This window comes from Mchenga conophoros, linkage group LG1 (assembly GCF_057382185.1).
Source record: "Mchenga conophoros isolate Kocher_MC1m ecotype Shallow Benthic linkage group LG1, M_conophoros_male_GT1.1, whole genome shotgun sequence".
In the NCBI taxonomy this organism is placed as follows: Eukaryota; Metazoa; Chordata; class Actinopteri; order Cichliformes; family Cichlidae; genus Mchenga; species Mchenga conophoros.
In genome coordinates, this window is record NC_140526.1 from 30680196 (window position 1) to 30703390 (window position 23195).

Sequence of the window (23195 nt, forward strand, 5' to 3'; positions counted from 1 at the left end):
GTTTTACCCACATTCATAAGCTTCTCGGTGTACCAAGAATTCATGATAAGACAACATTATTTGTCCAAGTAGTGTTTAAATTTAGCCACAAACATCATGTCATCAATATGGGGTGTTTCTCTGTATTTTCCCCCCATATCATTTCTTTTCTTCTTTTCTCTGTGCAGCTTCCAATCTCACATAGCTGTCATGACCCTTAAGATGTATCTTTGAAGGTGTAAATTAGCTATCAAATGTGCATTGTGGCCCTCAGCAGGATCAGAGCAGAGGGCGCTGTGAACTGAGGGTTGTCTTCTGCTTCGACAAGATGAAAGTCCCCTCAGGAGAGTGAGAGGAATGATGGAGAGCGTTATCACATGAGATAAACCTGTTGTCAGCCTATTAGGTACAGTTAGTGCAGTGCTTTTTGAAACCATAAAGACTCACCATCCGTAAATGCACACCACGATTCTGTTGATATCTTTTCTTGTGGTGTAACCATTTAGCGTCAGGTGGCTAAAATTAACAACCAACAAATTTGTAAAATATTGGATGAGAAGAGCTACGTGACACGGGCTTCGAGAAGCTTTGAGAATTTGGTCGATTTTTCGTTATATTTTTTACATGTACGTAAAAGCAAAGGTATCACTGGAACTGGAGCAGTTGGTACTCAGCATACTGTTAAAATTCAACAGGACTGTTCAAACGTTTAATATTTAATCAGAATCCTTTCACGTTTAAACATGCACATATTTCAAACACTGCCTACAGAGACTTTTAAAAAATGGCTTTAAAATTTTCTATATATCGCTTAAATAAAGGAAACCTATCATCATTAAAATGTTTTTTAAATTTTTTTCACAGTTCTTTTTTCCTTTCTTCTTAACTCATCTTGAGTCACTATTTTTATTTACCTTGTTTTAATCATTGCCATTAAATTACTTTTACTAGTGTGTGTGTTTGTTTATAAATCTGTTATTGGTTGTCCATATGTTTGAAATAGAACGATAGCTCTTAACTGCCTAACCACAGGCATATGGATTTAGATCAAATATTTATATATTAGTCACAAAAATGCAGATTCTTGGTTTCTCATGAACACCTCGAGCCAGCGTGTCCCCAGGTATTTTCAATAGGAGGAACAACGGGACTGAATGCTGACCAAGGAAGGTTTTGGATATGAGTCATCCTGAAAGGCTGGCGCTACTCTGACAGGAGGCATTGTCCTGCTGAAATAGCCACAGGACAGTGTGCAGCCACAAGAGTGGCACAGCTACAGCTTGGAGAACCTCATCTTGGTACCTCTGTCCAGTCAGGCTTGCCAGCAGTGCTGGCTTTCAGCCACCAGTCTGGCCTCAGTCGCCTTCAGTCAGTTGCAACATGGTGGCTTAACATGACAGTGTTGTAAATACTGGGTTTTTTTGTGGATTTTAAGACTAATTGTGTGATACTGTAGTAAATTCGTGTTTGGTAAACGTATTACCAACCCCTCCATGAACTAAAATCAACTGGAATAGGCTTTGACTATGTTAGGGTTTAAAGTGATGTTCTGAAAAATGGATTTAAAGCAAAGATTCAAAATGTGTTTCATACGTTTTTTTCTTCTTCGTCTTCGTTTTTTGGCTCATTTACATTGCTCGCAGCATTTATCTCAGCATACACCATTTCACAATGAAGTGAATGAATCAAAACACAAACGTGCCAGTGTAGCAGTCTTTTTTCTTAATGTTAAATGGTTCAAAATTACTTTTGTTGTGAAAGCTATGGAACGGGTTTGCAAATAAAATGTACATTAAAATGGGCAGCTCTGTTTTTCCACTTCCACCCATATTTTTAATTATGTTGTAAATGTAATCCTTTAGTTTAGTCTGTTAACATCTTTTTACAGCCCTTGGTATCGGATTCAGTTTTTAAAATGTGTAACGGATAAATATGTTGACACTTTTTGTTTTGTTTCTTATAATCATTTATAAGTTGTGTACTAGATGTCACAGAAAGTTTCTCTCTTCTGTATTTCAGGTGTTCAGAGGCAGATTATCCACTGTGTGGAAAAGACAACTGGGATAGTTGAGGAGCACTTCTGTGACCACTTAACCCGACTTGACCACAACCAAACCAGCTGTAATAAGGATCCTTGTCCAGCCATGTGAGTTGGGGGTTTTTTGTCTCCCAGTTTTACAAAAGGACACGTGCAGTGTTGGTACTTTAACCCTCGCACACACAAAAAATTCTGCGTGCTCTACAATCATCAAACAATCAAAGCTGCCAAACCTAAAGTTACAGCAAGTTTAATATTATTCTACAGAATAAATTTCCATGTTGTAACAGTTTTTAATTAACTCAAAAATTGCAGTTTGACATTTATTTTAATTTACTTTTTCAAGCCTTTGAAGACAAATTGTTTTTTATGTATTTTCTTTTTTCAAAAAAATTACCTTTTGACTTTTTTTTAATTGGACAAGACAAGAGAAGTGAAATAGCCAGCAGGCATTTTTACTTCCATGCATTTTACACCACCAAAGTACAGCCTATCATTTTGTTTTAAGAGCCCAGTGTCTTCTTGGAAAAGGATGTTTGGCCAGTGGATCAACCCTTCTCTATGGAGGCTGCAGGAGTGCCATTGTTTACGCTTTTGTGGGATGTTACAGTTGATGTTCAAAAGACAGTGCTTGAATTATGATCCATCCATCCATTCGCTTCCGCTTATCCTTTTCAAGGTTGCGGGGGGCGCTGGAGCCTATCCCAGCTGTCATAGGGCGAAAGGCGGGGTACACCCTGGACAGGTCGCCAGTCTGTCGCAGGGCTAACACATAGGGACAGACAACCATTCACTCGCACATTCACACCTAGTGACAATTTAGATTAATCAATTAACCTATCCCCACAAGCTGCATGTCTTTGGACGGTGGGAGGAAGCCGGAGTACCCGGAGAGAACCCACGCAAACACGGGGAGAACATGCAAACTCCACACAGAAAGACCCCGGCCTGATGGAGGAATTGAACTCAGGACCTTCTTGCTGTGCGGCAACAGTGCTAACCACCGTGCCACCGTGCTGCTTGAATTATGAATAACAAAAAAATTTTTTGCAGAAATAATTAATCATTTATTTATTTGTTTGTTTGTTTCAGTTCATGTGGAGAGTCTAAGGAGCTTGAAAAGAAGGCGTCCTTAAAGACATTTCACCTCTAATCCAAGAAGCTTCTTCGGATGAGAGGTGAACCAACTTCAAGGACCAGACGCCTTCTTTCCAAGCTCCTTAGACTACAATGACCTGGATGACAGAGAACCTTCACAGACATATTCATGTGGAGATGATTTTTTTCTATATTTAGTAATGTTTAGATTTTTTTACAAAGACAAAGTTTGCCACTTTTAGTTTTCTGTGAGGAAACTTTGGAGTTGCATAAGGAAAAAGGTCCGATGTAAAACAAATAAAATAAAATAAATCTACACAAATCAAATATGCAGAGCTCCCTGCTGTTGCCATGCTTTGTTAAAAAGTGAGTGAAAAATATCTTCTTTATTTCTCTGTTAGATGTAAAACATGCCAGTAAAGATTTTGCATGTAGAAACTCTATAACAGTTTTTTTAGAGAATATTTATTTCCAGTGTCGATGGTAATCTATAAAAGTCAATTACAACAGACACACATCAAATACAGGCAGCGAGGTTTATATTCATAATGGATGGATGAATACATTCTCACTGTAAAAAAATCAGCAATATAAAGGGTAAAAATACTGTTATGTATGCATAGCCTTTTTTTGCTTGAAACTAAATGTCAAACATAACTTTGAAAAAGAAAAAGAAAAAAAAAATACAATGAATGCTCACTACATTGCTGCATGATAATTAAAAAAAATATGTATGTACGTACGTACATACGTACAGCCATCTAAAACCACCAAGACTCATCTTTATTGTCACAGTCATTAAATACACTCTTATTCTACACAAAGCATAGCATTGCATTTGAAATCAGTGTAATCTTTGTGTCTTGTTGTGTAGATGGTGGGTTGGGGAGTGGCAGAAATGCTCAGCGAGCTGTGGGAGCTCAGGCCAAACTAAGAGGACAGTTCTTTGCATTCAAGCATTAAGTGCGGAGGAGCAGAAAGCCCTGGAGCCCAGTAACTGTGAACACATCCCCAAACCTGAGTCACTATCCTCCTGCAACACACACATCCCCTGCCCAGCAGACTGGACCACTGGCAGCTGGTCAAAGGTGAGTGTGGGTCAGAATCTGAGGTTCAGGTGTAACCAGACAGCAACCTTCACATTTGGGGAAAATGAATTATTTACTAATCGTGGAGAAAGTTTTCTAGTTTTTTCTATTTTGAAAGCATTCATTCACACAGAAAATTTTCACATCTCAAGCTTTTTGAAGTATAATTCAGTTGTTTTACACATTTAGTGTTACTGATCATTTAAGACACTGCTGGTTGCTTAAATGTCTTTTGTGTAACTATTCTCTGACTCTATTACACATAGACACAGTGTGGAATAAGGCAAGAAGCCAGATTTAAGGGTGTTTAAATGTGAGCATTTATACCCTGACCTCTCCCTATTCTCAGCATTTCTCTGTACTTTTTTTTTTTTGCCAGGCCTTTTTGAATGGATATATGAAAATCTTTTGTCCAGACCAAATTGTTTCTCCACAGCTGTTTGAAGGATGACCATAAATGTATGGTTTAGATAGTCATCTCCTTCAGTCTTAACTGCTCAGCCTGTTTGTGACAAGGACTAGTTGAGAAAGATATAGCATTAAGTGAAGGTATGGCTGATGCCCTTCCCCACACAGCACCAATCTTAACACCTCCTTAGCCTTCCTCAGCTACCTCCATTTCAGAACTCCCTGCTGTCCATCCTCCTCTCAGATTAACCTGCCTAGACACATGGCTGTCATGACTGGTGAGGTGACAGCTGGATCATCTACACTAAGTCTAGACCCCTGATCTCATCAGTCCTAAGGTCCTGAAGTCCTGTGCTGCCCAGCTGTCCTGGAACAGCTCTTAAACCTGAGCTTGATGCGGGTACCAGCGCTATGGAAGACATCATCATATTGTTTTCCAACAGAGCTTTACACATTTTATAGTCTTTGTTATGTTTTTTAAGCACATTGTAAATCTACAGAGCTGTTGCATGGCTTAATAATGCTTTGGTCTTTTCTTTTTTTTCCCCCTCTTACAGTGTTCACTGTCTTGTGGAAGTGGAGTACGTCACCGTAATGTTACCTGCTCTAGAAACACAGGGGTTGATTGTGACCCCCAAAAGAAACCTTTAGCTGTTAGTACCTGCTACATCCAGGAATGTCCACAGATTGTCGATAATTTTGGAGGTTTCGACTGGTCTGGAAGTGGCTGGTCCAGCAAAGAAGTGCTTAATGAAATAAACCCCATACCCGAAGTCAAACCTCCTGCCAAGTACAGCACCACCAGAGAGCAGCCAAGAGTTCATAACGACCTTAATGACATCGTTGAGGGAGATTTCCACTACCACAACAACATTGAAAATACTGATCACTCTCAGGACAACTATGTCCCGGTGGATGATTTTTACTATGACTATAACTTTATCAACTTCCATGAAGACTTGTCAGATGACTTTGAGAGCAATGGAAACATTTCAGTCAGTCACGGTTTGAGTGTTTCGCAGGAGGTCGAGCCAACCCACAGTGTAAAAGAAGATGCTCACATAGAAATTGCAGCCACTCCCACAGCTACTTCAGCCGTTCCAAAGCCCACTGCCTACACTTTGGAAACAGAAAATCCTCAGAACACAAAAGTGAACGTAACAAAGGACAGTAAAAATGCAGCGGCAAAAGAGGTTTTGCAAACAAATTCTGAAAACTTGGATGACTATCTTTCTGAGGATTTTCTTCTGCCTGTGTCGACCACTCACTCTCCACTACTGTCTACAACTCAGCAATCAAAACCAGCGGCAGAGAAGCATGGCATTCTGTGGCTGCCTGAAAACATTAGTGCAGTGCCTAGTCTGGGTTCCACTACAAAGCAGCCTTTACAGGATGTGAAATGGGGGCAATATGCAGAGGAGGCTGAAAATAACTATGACAGCTTCAGTGAGGAGGAAAATCACACTGAGGATGTCACTATGACTCCAAAGCAGACTGTTTCTACTCCGAGACAACAAACAGCTATCAATACTCCTGACTCTACTGTTGAAGGGGCTCAGGAAACAAAGGAATATGATAATTATGACTATATCTCTGCAGACCAAGATAATGTCGAGAGTCCAGAACCTTCAGGTCCCCCCACATCAGAAACTACAATTCAGATTAAGACTGAATTTCCTCTGGATGAAAATACTGCAGAAATACCTCAAGCCAGTGGGTCAACATTATTTTCAAATGCCTTCACAATGGATGATGTCAACACGGATCAGACTAATTTTGATACATTATATGCCACTACCGAGAATTATTCACGGGATACCGACAGAGACCTCAGCACAACCTCACTTCCTGCCTCTGAGAAATCCATTCCTCCCCCTGTTTCCTCTTTGCTCATCTCAGGTAACCAAGAGGCCTCCACATCATTAACTGGAACAGCAATCATACCTCCTACTCAGTTTTCTCCAGCTGATTTCCCAACGCATATGATGAAACCGATTCCGTCAAAGCCAGAGTTCACTAAAACAACTGGAACGTATCCCACATCTCAAGCTCCGTTGTTTGATGTAGTGAATTATGACTACAACGAAATAGCCTTTCCACCCGTGGTGAGGAGCGGCATTAACAGTGATCCTGGCTCTTCATACCAGGTTTCAACAAACTCAGGAGCCACTCCTCAACACAGCACAACATCAGCACAAGACTCGGAGTCGCCCACACCTGCTGTGGCCTTTTTGCCAACCGTTCCAGCTGTCCTAACATCTGTCCAAACTTACGTCCACACACAAAACACTGCAGCTGCCTACTGGATTGCTGGCAACTGGAGTGCTGTACGTATGAAATAATTTACACATTACACCTGCTTTTATTTTCCAGGCAAATAAAAAACACAAAATAAAAGCATTATCTTCATTCTTTAGGGACAGGATTTGAGCTAGGGTTAACACAGCAAGCGTCAACGTACATAATAAACTGCTTTAATACCGAAAACATCTCTAAATTTCAAATGTGTTCTTATCCACAAGCTTTTCTTGTGCGTGCTGGTTTTCTTTGTGCATCCAGCCTCAAATTGTGCAGCACAAAATGATTCTAATATGAGTTATTATGTTTACGAGCAGTGCTCCACCACCTGTGGACTCGGTGCTATCTGGAGAACTTTGACTTGCAGTACTGGATCACAGTCGGACTGTGATCCCGCAAAGAGGCCCGCACCTGCCCAGAGGTGTTACCTGCGCCCATGCTCTACATGGAAAATTGGGGAATGGAGTAAGGTGAGACTACTTGTTTTATATATCATATATATGTATATATCATATACAAATCAAAAGTTAAATAAATAAAACTGTAATACGGTGGACTTTTCTATTTACTATTTTTTATTACGGCAGGATTTTAGGCAACGGTGATTTGTCTACGACTTTGGTCTAGACTGAACTCTGAATATCTCCGACTGGATTTGCAAGTCAAAGCTTTGTGTCTGATATTCTAGTGGGCATGTGGGCATGTTGGCATTTTGATGTTTTGTTTGCATTGAGCTCAGTGTCGTGTTTACTCAGCCTCATGCAGACTCTGACGTGGCTGTAGACTTATTTTTTTGCAGTCGTATTTTATAGTTTTTCAGTAACAAACAAACAAACCGATGCAATGTTCCCCACCCCCTGGGATTACAGATACACGATGGAAAGAAAAAGAAAACAGCTTTGATATAATACATGGAGGTGGATATGAATAAGATAAAGCTAGTATACATTTATGGAAGGAATAAACATCATTGCATTGTGATTTGCCGCCTTTTCTTTTTTTACACATTCCATGAAAAGTCACAGAAAGTGTTTCTTTCATCCACATGTTGAAAGATGGAGGTTTGTCAGAGAGAAAATGTTTTCAGGCCAATAAAGATGCAAAAGCGATTGTTTTTGGTTGTGCTGCAGGAACCATGAGCTCTAAAAAAAGAGACCTTGAAAATGAAGATGTATGTACAGTGTTATTTTTTTCTGCACAAAAATGACAGGGCTTTGAAAGAAAATCTTCAAAAATTCCAAAGTCCCAAAACATATGAGCTACAGTAGCTGGAGCTTCGTGGCAATGTAAACATGCTGGGGTAACATTAGGATATGTTTTTTTACAAGTTTCACCGTTGACCAGTGCAAATGATGTACCAATTTAAACTGAATCGGACTTTGTTTAATGCAAAGAGAAATATGAAAACATTCCCCGGGGAGGTCAGTGTTAGATCCTGTTGCCATGGCACCTTTGTTTTTCCCCATGAGGATGGATTCATACTCTCAATCTTAGTGCAGACTTTAGACATATTACCTTTTCATAGAAGTAAACCAAGTTTTTCATCTATATCATTACTGGCTGTTAGATATTGGAGCCTGAAATGCTTACTAAGAAAACTGCTAATTTATAAAATATTTATAAAAAAACAATTCATAAATAAATCTGCCTCAAGTAAACACGAGTGTTCATTTTACAAAAAGATTTCTTAAAAAAGAGCTAGACCATTGTTTCTGTGCCCAATTCAATTCAATTCAATTCAATTGTATTTATATTTCGCCAAATCACAACAACAGTCGCCTCAAGGCACTTTATATTGTAAGGTAGACCCTACAATAATACATACAGAGACAGTTTGACTCTGTTGTAATGGGGTAGAAGAGAGAAGACAGAAGAAAGACCAATGCATGTATACTTATGGGTCGTCTGTCCAACCCAATAAGCTAAACCAGCACTAGAGAAACGAGTGATGTGAAAATATTTTTGCAATGGACCTGTTCCATACAACGGAAGAAATCGAGTTGTGTAGTTCTGTAAACGCAGATTTGGGTAAGAAAACGAGCACCATATGGAAATGGTACAAAAGGCAGAAGAAAACCATCATTTTGTTTGTGTTAAATCTTCTTGTTTCCAGCTCTCTGTGTAAAACTGAGAGTGATAGGTTAAAGTTGTACCTTTTTGGACAGGTTGGGCAATGAGAAGAAAGTTGTGCTTGTTTAAAGATTTCATGGATTAATACACTTCTGATCATCTGGTTTAAGTTATACTAAATTAAAGGCAACAAGAATTGCTGGTAATCCATTTTTAAAGCCATCCATTGACTAGCCTGACTAGATACCAGCTTTCTGGGGTGGAAAAAACACATTAAAATCACATTGCAAATAAGCTTCTTTATATTCATGGGTTACCCTAATGAAGGCTACAAGCTAATAAAGAGCAAGACAATAAAGCTGCCCTTTATACTGAAAGTGTTGCTGATGATTCATCCTCTTTAGACTTTCTGCTCTTTGCAGACCTTGGAAGTAAGTGAAGTTGTGCCTTTTCTGCCTTCACTAAGGTGTGAAGCTGATTTCTAACAACAAGTCCGCATCCAGGAGTCAGCTGGTACGTTTTAAGTGTTTACTGTCAGAAGCACTGTGATACAGAAAGAAAAAAACAACACGTTATATTTATGATGTCACTGACTTGCTTTTACAATATCAAACACTGAGTCATTAAACTTCATGCACATCTCACCTAAACACAAAACATATCCCGAAAACTTTACTGAATATTTGCCCCAGGTATCTAGCAGTTAGCTCAAGGCTAACATTACATTGAAAATGGGCTAACACGCTGAAATTGCAGCCGTTTCGCAACTGTTACACAAAACTATTACTGGTAAGCTCAACACAACACATAGTTACTGCTTACTGGCATGTGCTCTTTCAGGCACAACAGAAAAAAGATGAACAAAAAGTGGAAAAGACAACAGTTTGGCTTAAAGGCCTTTAAATGTAGAGAAACTGCAGCAAGTCTGCTGGTACAAAAAACACGTGGTCAAATTCGCATGTGCCAGAAGACTACTCTGTCTCTAATTGTTGGGCCATGTGTTTTCACAGTGCTCCAAGAATTGTGAAGGCGGCATTAAACTGCGGGAGGTTCAGTGCTTTGACCTGAGGGACCAAAGACCCCTTCGACCTTTCCACTGCCGAGCCATGTCCTCTAGGCCCCAAACAACGATGCCCTGTAACCTTCAGCCATGTCTTGAATGGTACACCTCCTCCTGGGGTCAGGTCAGTAATATAAAACAAAGGGTTAGTGACTTTGTGATGAAAAGCAGTTCTGTATACACAGATAAAATTTCTCAATTCAATAAAATTGAAGGCAATGCAACATTAGATTTTATCATTGTAGTGGAAAAAAGAAAAAATCTGAAAGAGTCAGCTGGTAGACACACTGTGTTTGTCTATAATTGCCTGCACTCAAGAATATGACTTTGGCTGCAGGGTTAAAGACAAAGACTTTGTTCTTTTAAGTGGTTTACCTGATAATCTTTACGTAACAAAAATGGTCACAGTTAATGGCTTATCAATGTCGAAGAAGCCTCCACAATTAAATTTTTATCAAATCAATTTTAAAAAATTAGCTTCTTGGAAAGTTTAGAGGGAAAAAAGGGCATTAAATGTCATCTGTAGTAACTCCTTGTTGAATTTAAATTTCTTCTTGCGTCTAAGCTTTGCAGTCATCTCAGTCAAGGCTGTAAGGCTTTACACTTCAAAGTATAAGAGCAGAGCTTCTATTACTTGTACAATATGGCCATGCTCCTCAATATAGTTGACAGATAATAGAGGTGCGTCCACATGGCTGTCATGATTTGGTGTAGGTGTGTTGTGCCAGTAACACAGCCGTGATGTTTTATTTTCTTTTAACAATGCTATGAAAGGCTGTGGTTACACATCTAGATGCTGAAAACCAAAGAGCCTTATAGGTGTCAGGCTGTGGCGTATTTATGGAATCTATTTTCAATTTTTACTTAAGCCATCAAATTATTTTTGTTGTACTCGGTGTTTTTGATGGGGGGGATTACTGTTCTTTTTTAAAATTCGGTGCTGTGTTTTGTGGATTTTTCAACATCCCCTTGGATTTGTTTAATGTCTGAAATCCACAGAATCAATCAGTCAACCTAAACACTGAGATTTACAGCCTCCATGTGTTTGCTGTTGTGCTCTGGGTTGTTCAGTGCTCTGAGGTGTGCGGAGGAGGTCAGCAGCAGCGTATCGTCACCTGTCCAGAGGAGGATCAATGCGACAGAGACCACGAGCCCAGCACCATCCAGTCATGTAATAGCCATCCTTGTGCTCAGTGGCTTACCGGATCATGGGGACAGGTACTACGAAGGCATTGTTGATTGCATTTAAAAACCAAAATCACGAGAACATCCCTGTCGTTGATGAAGCATTATTGCTTGAGGTACGAAAGGATCATGATTACCTTGCATAGAAGGCTACAAAATAATTTGATGTCCATCCTGCTATCATGGATATTTCATACTTCATTTCATACAGCGTTTTTTTGTTTTTTTTCCTGAAGTAGAAATCCTTAAACAAAAATTGCAATCCTATAAAAGAGTTCATTGCAGACTATTCACGGTGTATTGCCAATGTAACCTGGTCACACGACCAGAATCTTTCAGGGGATTTCATGAGACACCCACATGAGCACAAGTGTTTGAGTAGAGTTTAGGGAGAATCAGTAAGGTCAGAATCAGTCAATCAGGGCCAATCAGGAGCGCTGAGGCAGTGTAGCCTCTCAGATTCACCTTTTAGATTGAGAATGTCAAAAATATACTATCCTCCTAACTGACAGCTGAAGCAGTTCTGCACGTCTTGTAATAGTCTAACTGGTGTCAGTTGAAATGTGGCCCTTAATTGTCAATCATAAACTCGGAGAAGAGTTTGGGGAACACTGATATTATTGTACAAGATAAACGTTGTTTTACTTGCCTTTAAAACACATTAAAATTGTTTCCCTCTCTTCTTGCAGTGTTCAACTTCTTGCGGAGTTGGAGTGCAGCATCGACTTATTAAATGTGTTGACACCAGGGCTGAGACAGATGGAGAAGTTGATCAAGCTCAATGTCACCACGAGCCACCGCCTGAGAGCACCCGAAAGTGTAACACGCAAGAGTGTGAGAGCGTACAGCCTGGTGAGTACGTTCGAAAGGAAAAAATATGGTTATTTGGTTAAATATTTCCCCAATTCCACAAAAGTTGGGACGCTGTAAAAAATGTAAATAAAAGCCGAATCTTATATGTTGTCCACAGTACAACATATAAAACAGTCAGTGTTTAAATTAAGAAGATGTGCCATTTTAAGCATCTCCCCTCAGTCGGTAAACATCTGGGAGCTGTGGAGACCAGCTGCTGGAGTTTTGGAGATGAATGTTGGTCCACTCTTGTTTGATAGAGGATTCTTGCTGCTAAACAGTCCCGTGTCTTCTTTGTCGTATTATTTGTATCATGATGCTCCGAATCTGGAGTCTTCTGCTGCCAAGCCGTGCCACGATAGCTGCAGCAGGCACTTTTGTTTAGCTTTGTCTAGCTTAAACGCACACAGCCTTCCCTGGAAAAAGACATTATGGAGGATATTTTCCTCTAAAGCCGTTATATACCTTTTAGCACTGATGGCCCTTTTGTAAACTGCAAATGTCATAGGGACTGTTGCCTGAGAACAAGCCAGATGGTCTCTTTCCATCCATGTTTTCAGAATTTAAAAAAGTGTAAAAACATAAAAATAACTAATGACAGAATGGTTTTCTAGAGAAGACGACAGCATTTCTGGATTGTGTTCACCTTTGGCTGCTTGTCTGCACAATAAAGGTTTAACCTGCATTTATGGATGCCACAGTGAACCCTGTTGGGATATATTACTGCCAAATTCAAAATGAGCTGAAATTATGTATGAAATAGTAAAATGTCTCACTTTAACCATGTTTTCGATTAAAATTTGCTCTCAGGAGGTTTCCAAATCATCCATTTGTTGCCATTTACATTTTACACGGTGCCCCAACTATTTTGGAATTAAGTGTTGCATAATGTGTGTTTATGTTTATTATAATGATTATCCAGCTAATCCTCTATTTATGTAACACACTAACAGAATTATTGTGATAATCAATGATTACAAAGAGCACTTAAAGACTGTTGCGCGCCTGTTGCAGACGGTTCAATTAAAAAGATTAAATTAAAAAGATTGTGAGGATTAACAGATTTATATTTTGCTGCTGCCAGCAAGTGTAGTTGTTCTCACTAAGACAGGATTTTTTTTTAAACCTTCCCTAAATATTATATGTCAGTGTTAATTCAATTTTAAGCCTGTTTGAGCTGATTAATGCCCTGTCAGGAACATCAAATCTCAGCTCCTTTTTTTTATTAGCATAGTACTGGTTTATTGAGTAGTGCACGTGATTACAGCATATCAAACTAAAACCAGTGACTCATTGTGTGCTAGCTAACATGAAGTGGAGAAAACCTAATGATACTACACTTTAAATGTTGACTTATGATATTTTTTTAAATATGACATTAAAGGATGTTATTGTAAACAATGATTAGGATCACTAAGGAAACATAAAAGCAACAAAGCTTCAGTCATGACCTTTTTAAACAGATGATATTGAAGGAAATACTGAAGATGATGAACAAAAGAAATATTAACTAAGAATGATCAAAACACACTGCCAATGTCCTGCAGCCATTAAATATCTTTGTGTGATCGGCTCCAGTCCCGAGCTAATCTGATATTTTAAATAAGTAGAGGAAACTGATTAAGAAGCAGATGTGGGTTGTTTTTTGGTGTGTTTCCTTTTGTGTTTGATAGCAAATAATTGGTTCTAAACATGTTAAATTACTCAAAATGTCATATTATGATTTTTTTTAAAAGCGCTCCAAAGCAACGATTCTCTTGTTCCAGCCGAACCAATCAGCTTTTTTACAGTAGTTGCACGCCAAATGGCAAAATGTAGGTCTGCGTCATGTATTGTGACAGAACAAACTCATATGCAACACGTGATCAGACAGAAATAATGTGTAATTTACATGAAATTCAAATCTAGCATCCACCACTGCTTCTTCTTCTGGGTGTGAGGGTACTGGTTAAAATGGCAATTACGTGGAGCTTCAGCATGAGTTAAGATTGTAATTCCGACATAATCTCCAGTGACATTAAGGCGGAACAAAATGCATAAGGGGTTAAAAGAAAACAAACCCAGTGATGTGGGTGGCTTAGTTTTATGTGATGTCTGTTTCTTGCAGTTGAGCCTTGCGTGGCTAGATAGCTGGCTCAATTTCCCACCTGTATTGTGCCATCAAAATAGTGATGAAAATAATAATAAAATTCAATTACAATTGTTATTTATAGTACAAAATAATATAAGATAAGATAAGATAACCTTTATTAGTCCCACACGTGGGAAATTTGTTTTGTCACAGCAGGAAGTGGACAGTGCAAAAGTTATGAGGCAAAAACTAGAATACAACAAGAATAAATACAGTACACAACTGTACAGAATAGAATAAAATAAAATACTATACACAGTAGAATAAAATAAAATAAATATACAATAAGATAAAAATAGAATACAAATACAAATGCTATATACAACTGAGTAAAAATACAACGATGACAGAAAGGATTATTGCACTTAGTATTATTGCATATGTATGGATGTGTGTGCTTGATCAGTTAAAGTCTTTGTTGTGGAGTCTGACAGCAGTGGGGAGGAAAGACCTGCGAAATCTCTCCGTCCCACACCGTGGGTGCCGCAGTCTCCCACTGAAGGAGCTGCTCAGTGCTGTCACAGTCTGCTGCATGGGGTGGGAGATGTTGTCCATCAGGGATGACAGCTTAGCCGCCGTTCTCCTGTCACTCACCACCTCCACTGGGTCCAGAGGGCATCCTAGAACAGAGCTGGCCCTTCGGATCACCCTGTTCAGTCTCTTCCTGTCCCCAGCAGAGATGCTGCCGCCCCAGCAGACCACGCCATAAAAGATAGCAGAAGCCACAACAGAGTCATAGAATTTCTTCAGGAGTGGGCCCTCCACTCCAAACGACCTGAGTCTCCGCAGCAGGTACAGCCTGCTCTGCCCTTTCCTGTAGAGGGCGTCTGAGTTATGAGTCCAGTCCAGTTTATTGTTCAGATGAACACCAAGGTACCTGTAGCTGTCCACAGCCTCAATGTCCATACCTTGGATGTTCAGTGGTTGCAGTGGAGAATGCTTGTGCCTGCGGAAGTCTACCACCAGTTCCTTGGTTTTACTGGCGTTGATCTGGAGGTAGTTCAGCTGGCACCAGTCCACAAAGTCTTGGGTCAGACCTCTGTACTCCTTGTCGTCCCCATCAGTGATGAGGCCGACTATTGCAGAGTCATCAGAGAACTTCTGCAGGAAGCACTGGGTGGAATTGTGGGAGAAGTCTGCAGTGTAGATGGTGAAGAGGAACGGAGCCAGAACCGTTCCCTGTGGGGCCCCCGTACTGCAGACGACCCTGTCCGACACACAGCCCTGAGTCCTCACATACTGTGGTCGGTCACCTCACCTCACTCCTCACTGGAGTGGACCATCACCTCACTACCTGGATCCTGGACTACCTCAAGTCCAGGATCCAGGTAGTGAGGTGATGGTCCACTCCAGAGTTCACCAGCTTGTCCTTTAGAACCAAGGGAAGAATGGTGTTGAAGGCACTGGAGAAATCAAAGAACATGATTCTCACAGTGCTTCCAGCGGTCTCCAGGTGAGCGAGGGAACGATGTAGGAGGTGAATGACGGCATCATCCGCTCCAATGCCAGGCTGGTAGGCAAACTGAAGTGGGTCCAGTGATGAGCTTATTAGGCGCCGAAGCTGAGCCAGGACCAACCGCTCCAGGGTCTTCATCAGGTGGGATGTCAGAGCCACCGGCCTGTAGCTGTTGAGGTCCTTGGGGCGTGAAGTCTTTGGCACTGGTACAACACAGGAGGTTTTCCAGAGCTGTGGGACTCTTCCCAACCTCAGGCTCAGGTTGAAGAGGTGCTCCATCACCCCACACAGTTGGTCCGCGCAGGACCTGACGACCCTCGAGCTGATGCCATCTGGACCCGCTGCCTTCTTGCCATTAATCCTCCTCAGTTCCCTCCTAACCTGGGTGGTTGAGAGAGACAGGCTGGAGCCTTGTGTTGAGTGTGTATTGGATGCTGTTGTTGGGGGTGGGGGGGAGTGAGCAGGGTGAATAGAGGAGGTGTGAAGTGTCTGAGGTGGAACAGCAGCAGTGGGGGTGGGTGAGTCTGCAGCCGATGTTGCAGACTGCCTCATGGCTGAGTCAAATCTGTTGAAGAAATGATTCAGTTCATTTGCCCATCTCACATCCCTCCCAGGCAGAGAGTTCTGCTGTTTGTGGCCCGAGATGGTTCTGAGGCCTCTCCAGACTTCACCAACGTTGTTTTGTTGAAGCTGGTTCTCCATCTTCTGCCTGTAGCTCTCCTTCCCATTCCTTATCAGTCCCCTCAGCTCTCTCTGCACCCTTTTCAACTCCTCTTTGTCTCTGGATTTGAAGGCCCTCCTCTTCTGCTTGAGGACGGTTTTAATTTCTGGGGTAATCCAAGGTTTGTTGTTGGAGAAACACTGTACAGTCCTGGTAGGTACAGTGTTATCCACACAGAAGTTTATATAGTCAGTAAGGCATGTAGTAAGGCTGTCGATGTCCTCACCGTGGTCATCACAAATCACCTCCCACACAGTCGACTCAAAACAATCCTTAAGAGCCTCCTCGCTCTCCTCTGACCATCTCTGTACTGTGCGGGTGGCTGGTGGCTCCCTGCGCACTAAGGGCTCATACACAGGGATAAGGTGCACCAGGTTGTGATCAGATCTGCCCAGGGGAGGGAGAGGTGATGAACTGTATGCCTCTTCTGCATTGGCATACAGTAAGTCCAGTGTTTTATTGACTCTGGTTGGGCAGGTCACATACTGGGTGAAGGTGGGCAGTGTGGAGTCCAGTGAGGCATGATTGAAGTCCCCTGATATTATGAGAAGGGCTCTCGGTGATTGTGTTTGCAGTCTGCTGACCACAGAGTGGAGAGAGTCACAGGCTGCATCCGCGTTGGCCGAGGGGGGGACATACGCTGTTATCGCGATAACATGCGAGAACTCCCGGGGCAGGTAGTACGGACGCATGCTAACGGCTAACAGCTCAATGTCTCTGCTGCAGAGTTGCTCTTTTACAGTGATGTGCCCAGGGTTACACCATCTGTCGTTCACAAAAACTGCCAGTCCCCCTCCTTTCCTCTTACCGCTGTCTCTGGTCCTGTCCGCTCGCAGCAGCTGGAATCCCGGTAGTGTCACGCTTGTGTCCGGAGTTAGCGATGTTAGCCACGACTCCGTTAGCATCATGATGCTACATGATGCTACATTCGATATACAAGGTGATATCGAAGCAAATCTACAAAAAACCGTTGCAACAGAGGATCTATCAGCGTTTCTTTAATGGTGCCACATCACAAAATAAGTGGAAAGACTGAGTACGTTAGCCTGAAAGGCCTTCTTTGTTAACCGGGCACGCACAAGATGAACTGAAACTTCCTTTTCAAACGAAGCCAAGAAGGAGATATTTACATTCAAAGCTTCCATTCAAAACTGGAGAATTGCTGGCTGTGCATCATCTTTTTTTTTTTTTACTCATTCTTGTTGGATCAAAGTTTTCACTTTCGATCTTTTTTATTAAGTACATTCTGGCTCTACAATAGCCTCTCATTACTGTAGGTGATTGTAGACGAAGGTCACCTACACAGAGTGAGGTATAGCAGCCGTTTTATAACATAAGTGGTTCTCTCACTCCCAACTATTCAGTGTGTACCTGTGAGGTGAAGCATGCCCACTCACACCTGGTTATGCTATAACAGTAGCGCTGAAGGTGTTTAGTGTAGAACACGCTTTTATAAAAGGCACTAACCTCCAAAGACTGTCCATCACTACTACATCTCCTGTTTACATGCGTGTCTTCTGTCATTAAACAATCACCCGTTGCACGTTTACTTTCAGTTGTTTTGATCTGGGCCACAGCAGTTCTTTGGCATTTCTGCTGTATATATCAGAAATGAAATCACAGTGTTCTTCAGAGGGCAGCCTGTTGGAGTCTGAATGCCATCTTTGCTGACATTTTGAGAGCACAGAGGAGTAAAAGTGTAATGATAAATATTTGAGGGTTGTGTAACGTGGCAGCAAATATTTGGCCATGTTAGCTTTGTGTTTCACCCTCAGTTACAGTCAATAATGTGTTTGTGGATTTTCATTGGAATAAGGTAATCAGATGGTGGCAAAGGTTATTTTTTCCTCCCTGTTGTCAATAAAGCCTGTTTGAGCTGATTAATGCCCTGTCAGGGTGTTGGAGTACAGAGCAGGAACATCTCAGCTCCTAGCGCACATGATTGATTGATATACCTTTATTAGTCCCACAAGGGGAAATTTCATAAGGCTGCCGACCTATTGCACGCAATGGCGGCGCCATCTTACCCTCCGACCATACATACATTACACAAAACATCACATGGGGAAGACAGGTCAGAGAGGTACAACAATGGAAAATGCACCACACGAGGAAAGATAAGGAGAAAAAAATAACTCCCCCCAGACTGAGCTCCAGCAGGGAGATCAGTTTGAGAACAGAAAAAAACACCTCTGCACAAAGCACATGAAAAAACTCTTAATACACCAAAGAAACACATGACAAGCAACAGGGGTGGGTAAAGGATGCAGCATCGGAAGGGAATAAGCATCGAAGGCGTTTGGAAAGGTAGTGGGGATGAGTGTGTGCATATCAGTGTATATGTATGTGTGTACGTGTCCAGAGTTCAGCTGAGACAGTAAACAGTCTTCCAGCCAACCCAGGTGGCCTTGCATGGAATGGGAAGGAACAGACTAAACACAGTCGTTATCAGGGTGTAATTATAGCATATCAAACTAAAACCAGTGACTCATTGTGTGCTAGCTAACATGAAGTGGAGAAAACCTAATGATACTACACTTTAAATGTTGACTTATGATATTTTTTTAAATATGACATTAAAGGATGTTATTGTAAACAATTATTAGGATCACCAAGGAAACATAAAAGCAGCAAAGCTTCAGTCATGACCTTTTTAAACAGATGATATTGAAGGAAATACTGAAGATGATGAACAAAAAAAATATTCGGAGTGTGCAGTATAATAGATTTTAATGGATTTAAGTCTGACCTTGCACCACTGTTTTTGCATCTGTTCAAATGAGCCCATTTCTTGTGACATAAAGCAGTTCTCCTGTCTAATCACTTGAAGTATCACTCCACATCAGAGCTTAGAGACGGGTATTAATTCAGTGCCATTCACTCGCTGCAGCAAAGCGAGAGTGATCACAAATATAAACTGGACATAGATCATAAACATTTCTTGCTAACAGGGGACCAGGCGTGACAGAAATGTAAAGCGATGGAGGAGACGCGTTTCAGTGATCTATATATTTTATCTCTTAAGATAAGATTTACGATCATTAAATTCCAGCCACAAATTCAAAGGTGTGGTGTGCGTTCGCGTGGTCAGTGATGGGGAAGCGCGGGAACCTTTTCAGATATGAATTAGACAACAAGCCATCTGAAATTTTACGAAATCTGGATTCATGTCAATTTATCACTGTGATATTTTAACAGACGGTCTAATCAAACCAAAAAATCAAACCCTTTTTTTTTTCATGATTGATTTCAGTTCATGATTTCCAAAAGCTTCTCTAATTAAAATCCGATGAGACGTGGAGTGGAAGATGAAGAAGAAAAAAACCCCTTTGACTTTCACTGTGAATGCGCTGTGCTGTGGCATAAAAACGTGTAAAAACATGTGTGGAGCTGCGTGAAACCAAGATATATTTTGAGTCCTGTATGCCAGACAATTTACCGAGGCTGTGTGTCATTAATATCCTACTAGGAAGCAGTGGGTGCTTCTCACCAAGATGAGATGAAATTGATGCGAGGTCATCCTTCACATGGACATTACACGTGTTTTAGAAGCAGGGATGCATTCGTTGGGACAAAATCAGCATGGCATTTTCTCCCTTTGGATTTGTTAATTATGCTCTTTTTAAGAGCTCAGACTACCGTACACCCCCCCCCCCCCCCCCCCCCCCCCCCACACACACACACACAACCTTAACCACAGCAGAGGCTCTGAAGTCCTGATCATGAACTCTGACTGCAGAATTAATATGGATGTTTTCCTTGGACGTCAATAATCAAATTTTACTTTTTTTACTGTTTTTTTCTTTTATTGAATATGTCAGGTTTTTGTTACTGAACTCGCTATACATCTCAAGTCTAATTTTGGTGAGGTCAACCAGATTGTATGAGCTCATCAAGTACTGTCAGAAGTAGCTTAAAAAATCCTCGAGGATATGCCCTCACAAAACAGACGTATTGTGGTGGACCACTGGAGGGCTCCACTCACACCCAGTTCTCAGGAAGTGTTGTTGCTGTGTTTTGGAGGGAAAGTGTTCAGTTCTGTGGTGATGAGTAATAAACGAGCAGTGTTTATCGAGAGCTCTCGTGTCGTCTGTGTTTACCTCCACATTGGTGACCCCTGACTCGAACATGCTGCAGTCCGATGGTGGCGCCGACTCCGCTCTGGATGCATCAGCAGCCGCCAGCTCTCTGCCTCCGGCTGCAGCTACGTTTGCTGTGGCGCTCAAGCTGCCGGACTTTTGGCCGTCGTGGTTCGTGCATGTGGAGGCTCAGTTCGCCCTTCGTGGCATCTCGGCTGACGACACGAAATATCACCATGTGGTGGCTTCTCTCGACCCGCTAGTCACCCGTCGTGCATTGACTCTCCTCCGGGACCCACCCACCCGAGGGAAGTACGCCGCCCTTAAGGAGCTGCTTCTTCGGCGCTATGCCCTCACCGACGCAGAGCGAGCCGAGAAGCTCCTCTCCCTCTCAGGCCTGGGTGGCGGTACGGCTCTCGAACTGATGGAGCACATGCTATCCCTTCTCGGACCGGATGACGGGGGATTCCTCTTCGCCCACATCTTCCTCCGACAGCTGCCGGCGGCCGTGAGAGCCGGCCTCGCCAACTCTCCGCTTCTGGGCATGAAGGATTATTGCTCCCTGGCTGAGGACGCGGATCGTATTCTCCTGGCTACCCGCACTTTCCACGATCACGACCTAGTTCCAGCCTCGCCGGCGGCGCCTTCCACTTCCCCGCTGACCTGCCACGACGTACCCGATCCTTCGCTGACGGCAAAGATCGACACAGCGACACCACCACCACGGACGGGACCTCTGTTTCTACCATCAGCGTTTTGGCGCCGGAGCGCGCCGCTGCCTGCCGCCTTGCGCTTTTTCGACCCTAGGACATGGACCCCGCCAACGCGCTGTAGCGGCCGCGACAAAGAAAAACTGCTCTTCATAGAAGACTCGCGCTCTGGGAGACGTTTCCTGGTCGACTCTGGCTCCCAGAAGAGCCTCCTTCCCCCGTCCGGAGCCGACAGTTTAGCAGCAGGCTGCGGACCGCAGCTTATTGCGGCTAATGGCTCTCCCATCGCAACGTTCGGGGAAAGGTTCGTGACTGTTTGTTTTCATGGTCGGGATTTCCAATGGACCTTTGTTGTTGCCGCTAGCTCTGTACCTATTTTGGGCGCTGATTTTCTTTGTGCCCACGGACTGCTGGTCGATGTCGCTAACAGACGCTTAATCGATGCACTGTCTTTTTCTTCAATGCCCTGTTTCACTCGCGCCATCGAGCCCCTGAATCGGGCTAATTTAGTGACTTCAGGGAATGTTTTTCAGCGTTTGCTCTTGGAGTTCCCTTCACTGACTGTTCCTAATTTCTCGAACACGGCAACGAAGCACAGGGTTGAACATTATATTCCGACGGTCGGTCCCCCGGTGTTCGCACGCGCGCGCCGCCTCGACCCCGCGAAACTCTCCGTCGCTCGGGAAGAGTTTGCCGCAATGGAGCGCCTCGGCATAGTGCAGCGCTCGAATAGTGCCTGGGCTTCTCCACTACACATGGTGCCCAAGTCAGACGGTCGGTGGCGGCCGTGTGGGGATTTTCGCCGTTTGAATAATGTCACGGAGAATGACCGTTACCCCATTCCCCACATCCAGGATTTTTCCGCCCACCTCGCCGGCACCTCGATTTTTTCTAAAATTGACTTGGTGCGGGGGTATCACCAGGTTCCCGTGCGCGCCGAAGACGTCCCCAAAACTGCCGTTATTACCCCTTTCGGCCTGTTTGAATTTTTGCGCATGCCGTTCGGCCTGAAAGGCGCCGCCCAGACTTTTCAGCGGTTGATGGACTCCGTTTTGCGCGGGCTGCCTTTCGTCTTCGTGTACCTTGACGATATATTGGTGGCCAGCTGCTCTGAGAGTCAGCATGCGTCCCATCTGCATCAGGTTTTCCAGCGCTTGGCGGCACACGGCCTGATCGTCAACCCCTCCAAGTGCCAGTTCGGCTTGCCGGTTCTGGATTTCTTGGGCCACCGCATTTCCGCTGACGGTGTGGTTCCGTTGCCAGACAAGGTCCGGGCCGTTTCGGCTTTTCCGTGTCCTGCGTCCGTTAAAGCGCTGCAGGAGTTCTTGGGGATGGTCAATTTCTACAACCGCTTTCTCCCCAGAGCTGCGCACCTGCTATGCTGCCTTGAAGGGTAAAACAGCTAAGGACCCGATTGATTGGCTCCCTGAACGCATCCAGGCATTTTCTGGGGCCAAGACCGCGCTGGCAAACGCCGCCCTGCTGGCCCACCCGTTTCCGTCGGCGGAGATTGCGTTGACCTCCGACGCGTCGGACGTGGCAGTGGGCGCAGTGTTAGAACAGCGGGTCTCCGGTGTCTGGCAACCGCTCGCTTTTTTTAGTCGCACGCTTAGAGACAGTGAGCGCAAATATAGCGTTTTTGACAGGGAGTTGCTGGCCCTACACCTCGCCACACGGCATTTTCGTTTTTTTCTCGAGGGTCGGAGCTTCGCCGCGTACGTCGATCATAAACCTTTGACATTCGCGATGTCCAAGGTCTCTGATCCGTGGAGCAGGCGCCAGCAGCGCCAGTTGGCAGCCATTTCCGAGTTCACAACGGACATTCAGCACGTGGCTGGTAAGTCCAACTGCGTGGCTGACTATCTATCCCGCGTGCTGGTTTCTCCTGTTTATGTTGGCATAGACTTTGAGGCTATGGCCGCTGACCAACAGGCCGACCCGGACGTCCTTGCCCTTCGGTCTGCGCAAACGGGCCTTGTACTGGAGGACAGACCCTTGTGGAACGGCGGGCCTAGCCTGCTT

General features: G+C 43.2%; 1 protein-coding gene across 2 annotated transcripts in view; it reads left to right on the top strand.

Annotated features, from left to right (window-relative positions):
* The window catches only part of adamts7 (a disintegrin-like and metallopeptidase (reprolysin type) with thrombospondin type 1 motif, 7), an 89951-nt gene that overhangs the window by 55117 nt on the left and 11639 nt on the right, over positions 1 to 23195 (top strand). For both annotated transcript variants that reach the window (XM_085274618.1, XM_085274628.1), the window contains exons 17-23: positions 1999 to 2125; positions 3990 to 4203; positions 5169 to 6938; positions 7227 to 7379; positions 9990 to 10163; positions 11111 to 11257; positions 11914 to 12076. In XM_085274618.1, the coding sequence (XP_085130744.1) occupies positions 1999 to 2125; positions 3990 to 4203; positions 5169 to 6938; positions 7227 to 7379; positions 9990 to 10163; positions 11111 to 11257; positions 11914 to 12076 (2748 nt within the window). The remainder of the gene's footprint in view (positions 1 to 1998; positions 2126 to 3989; positions 4204 to 5168; positions 6939 to 7226; positions 7380 to 9989; positions 10164 to 11110; positions 11258 to 11913; positions 12077 to 23195) is intronic.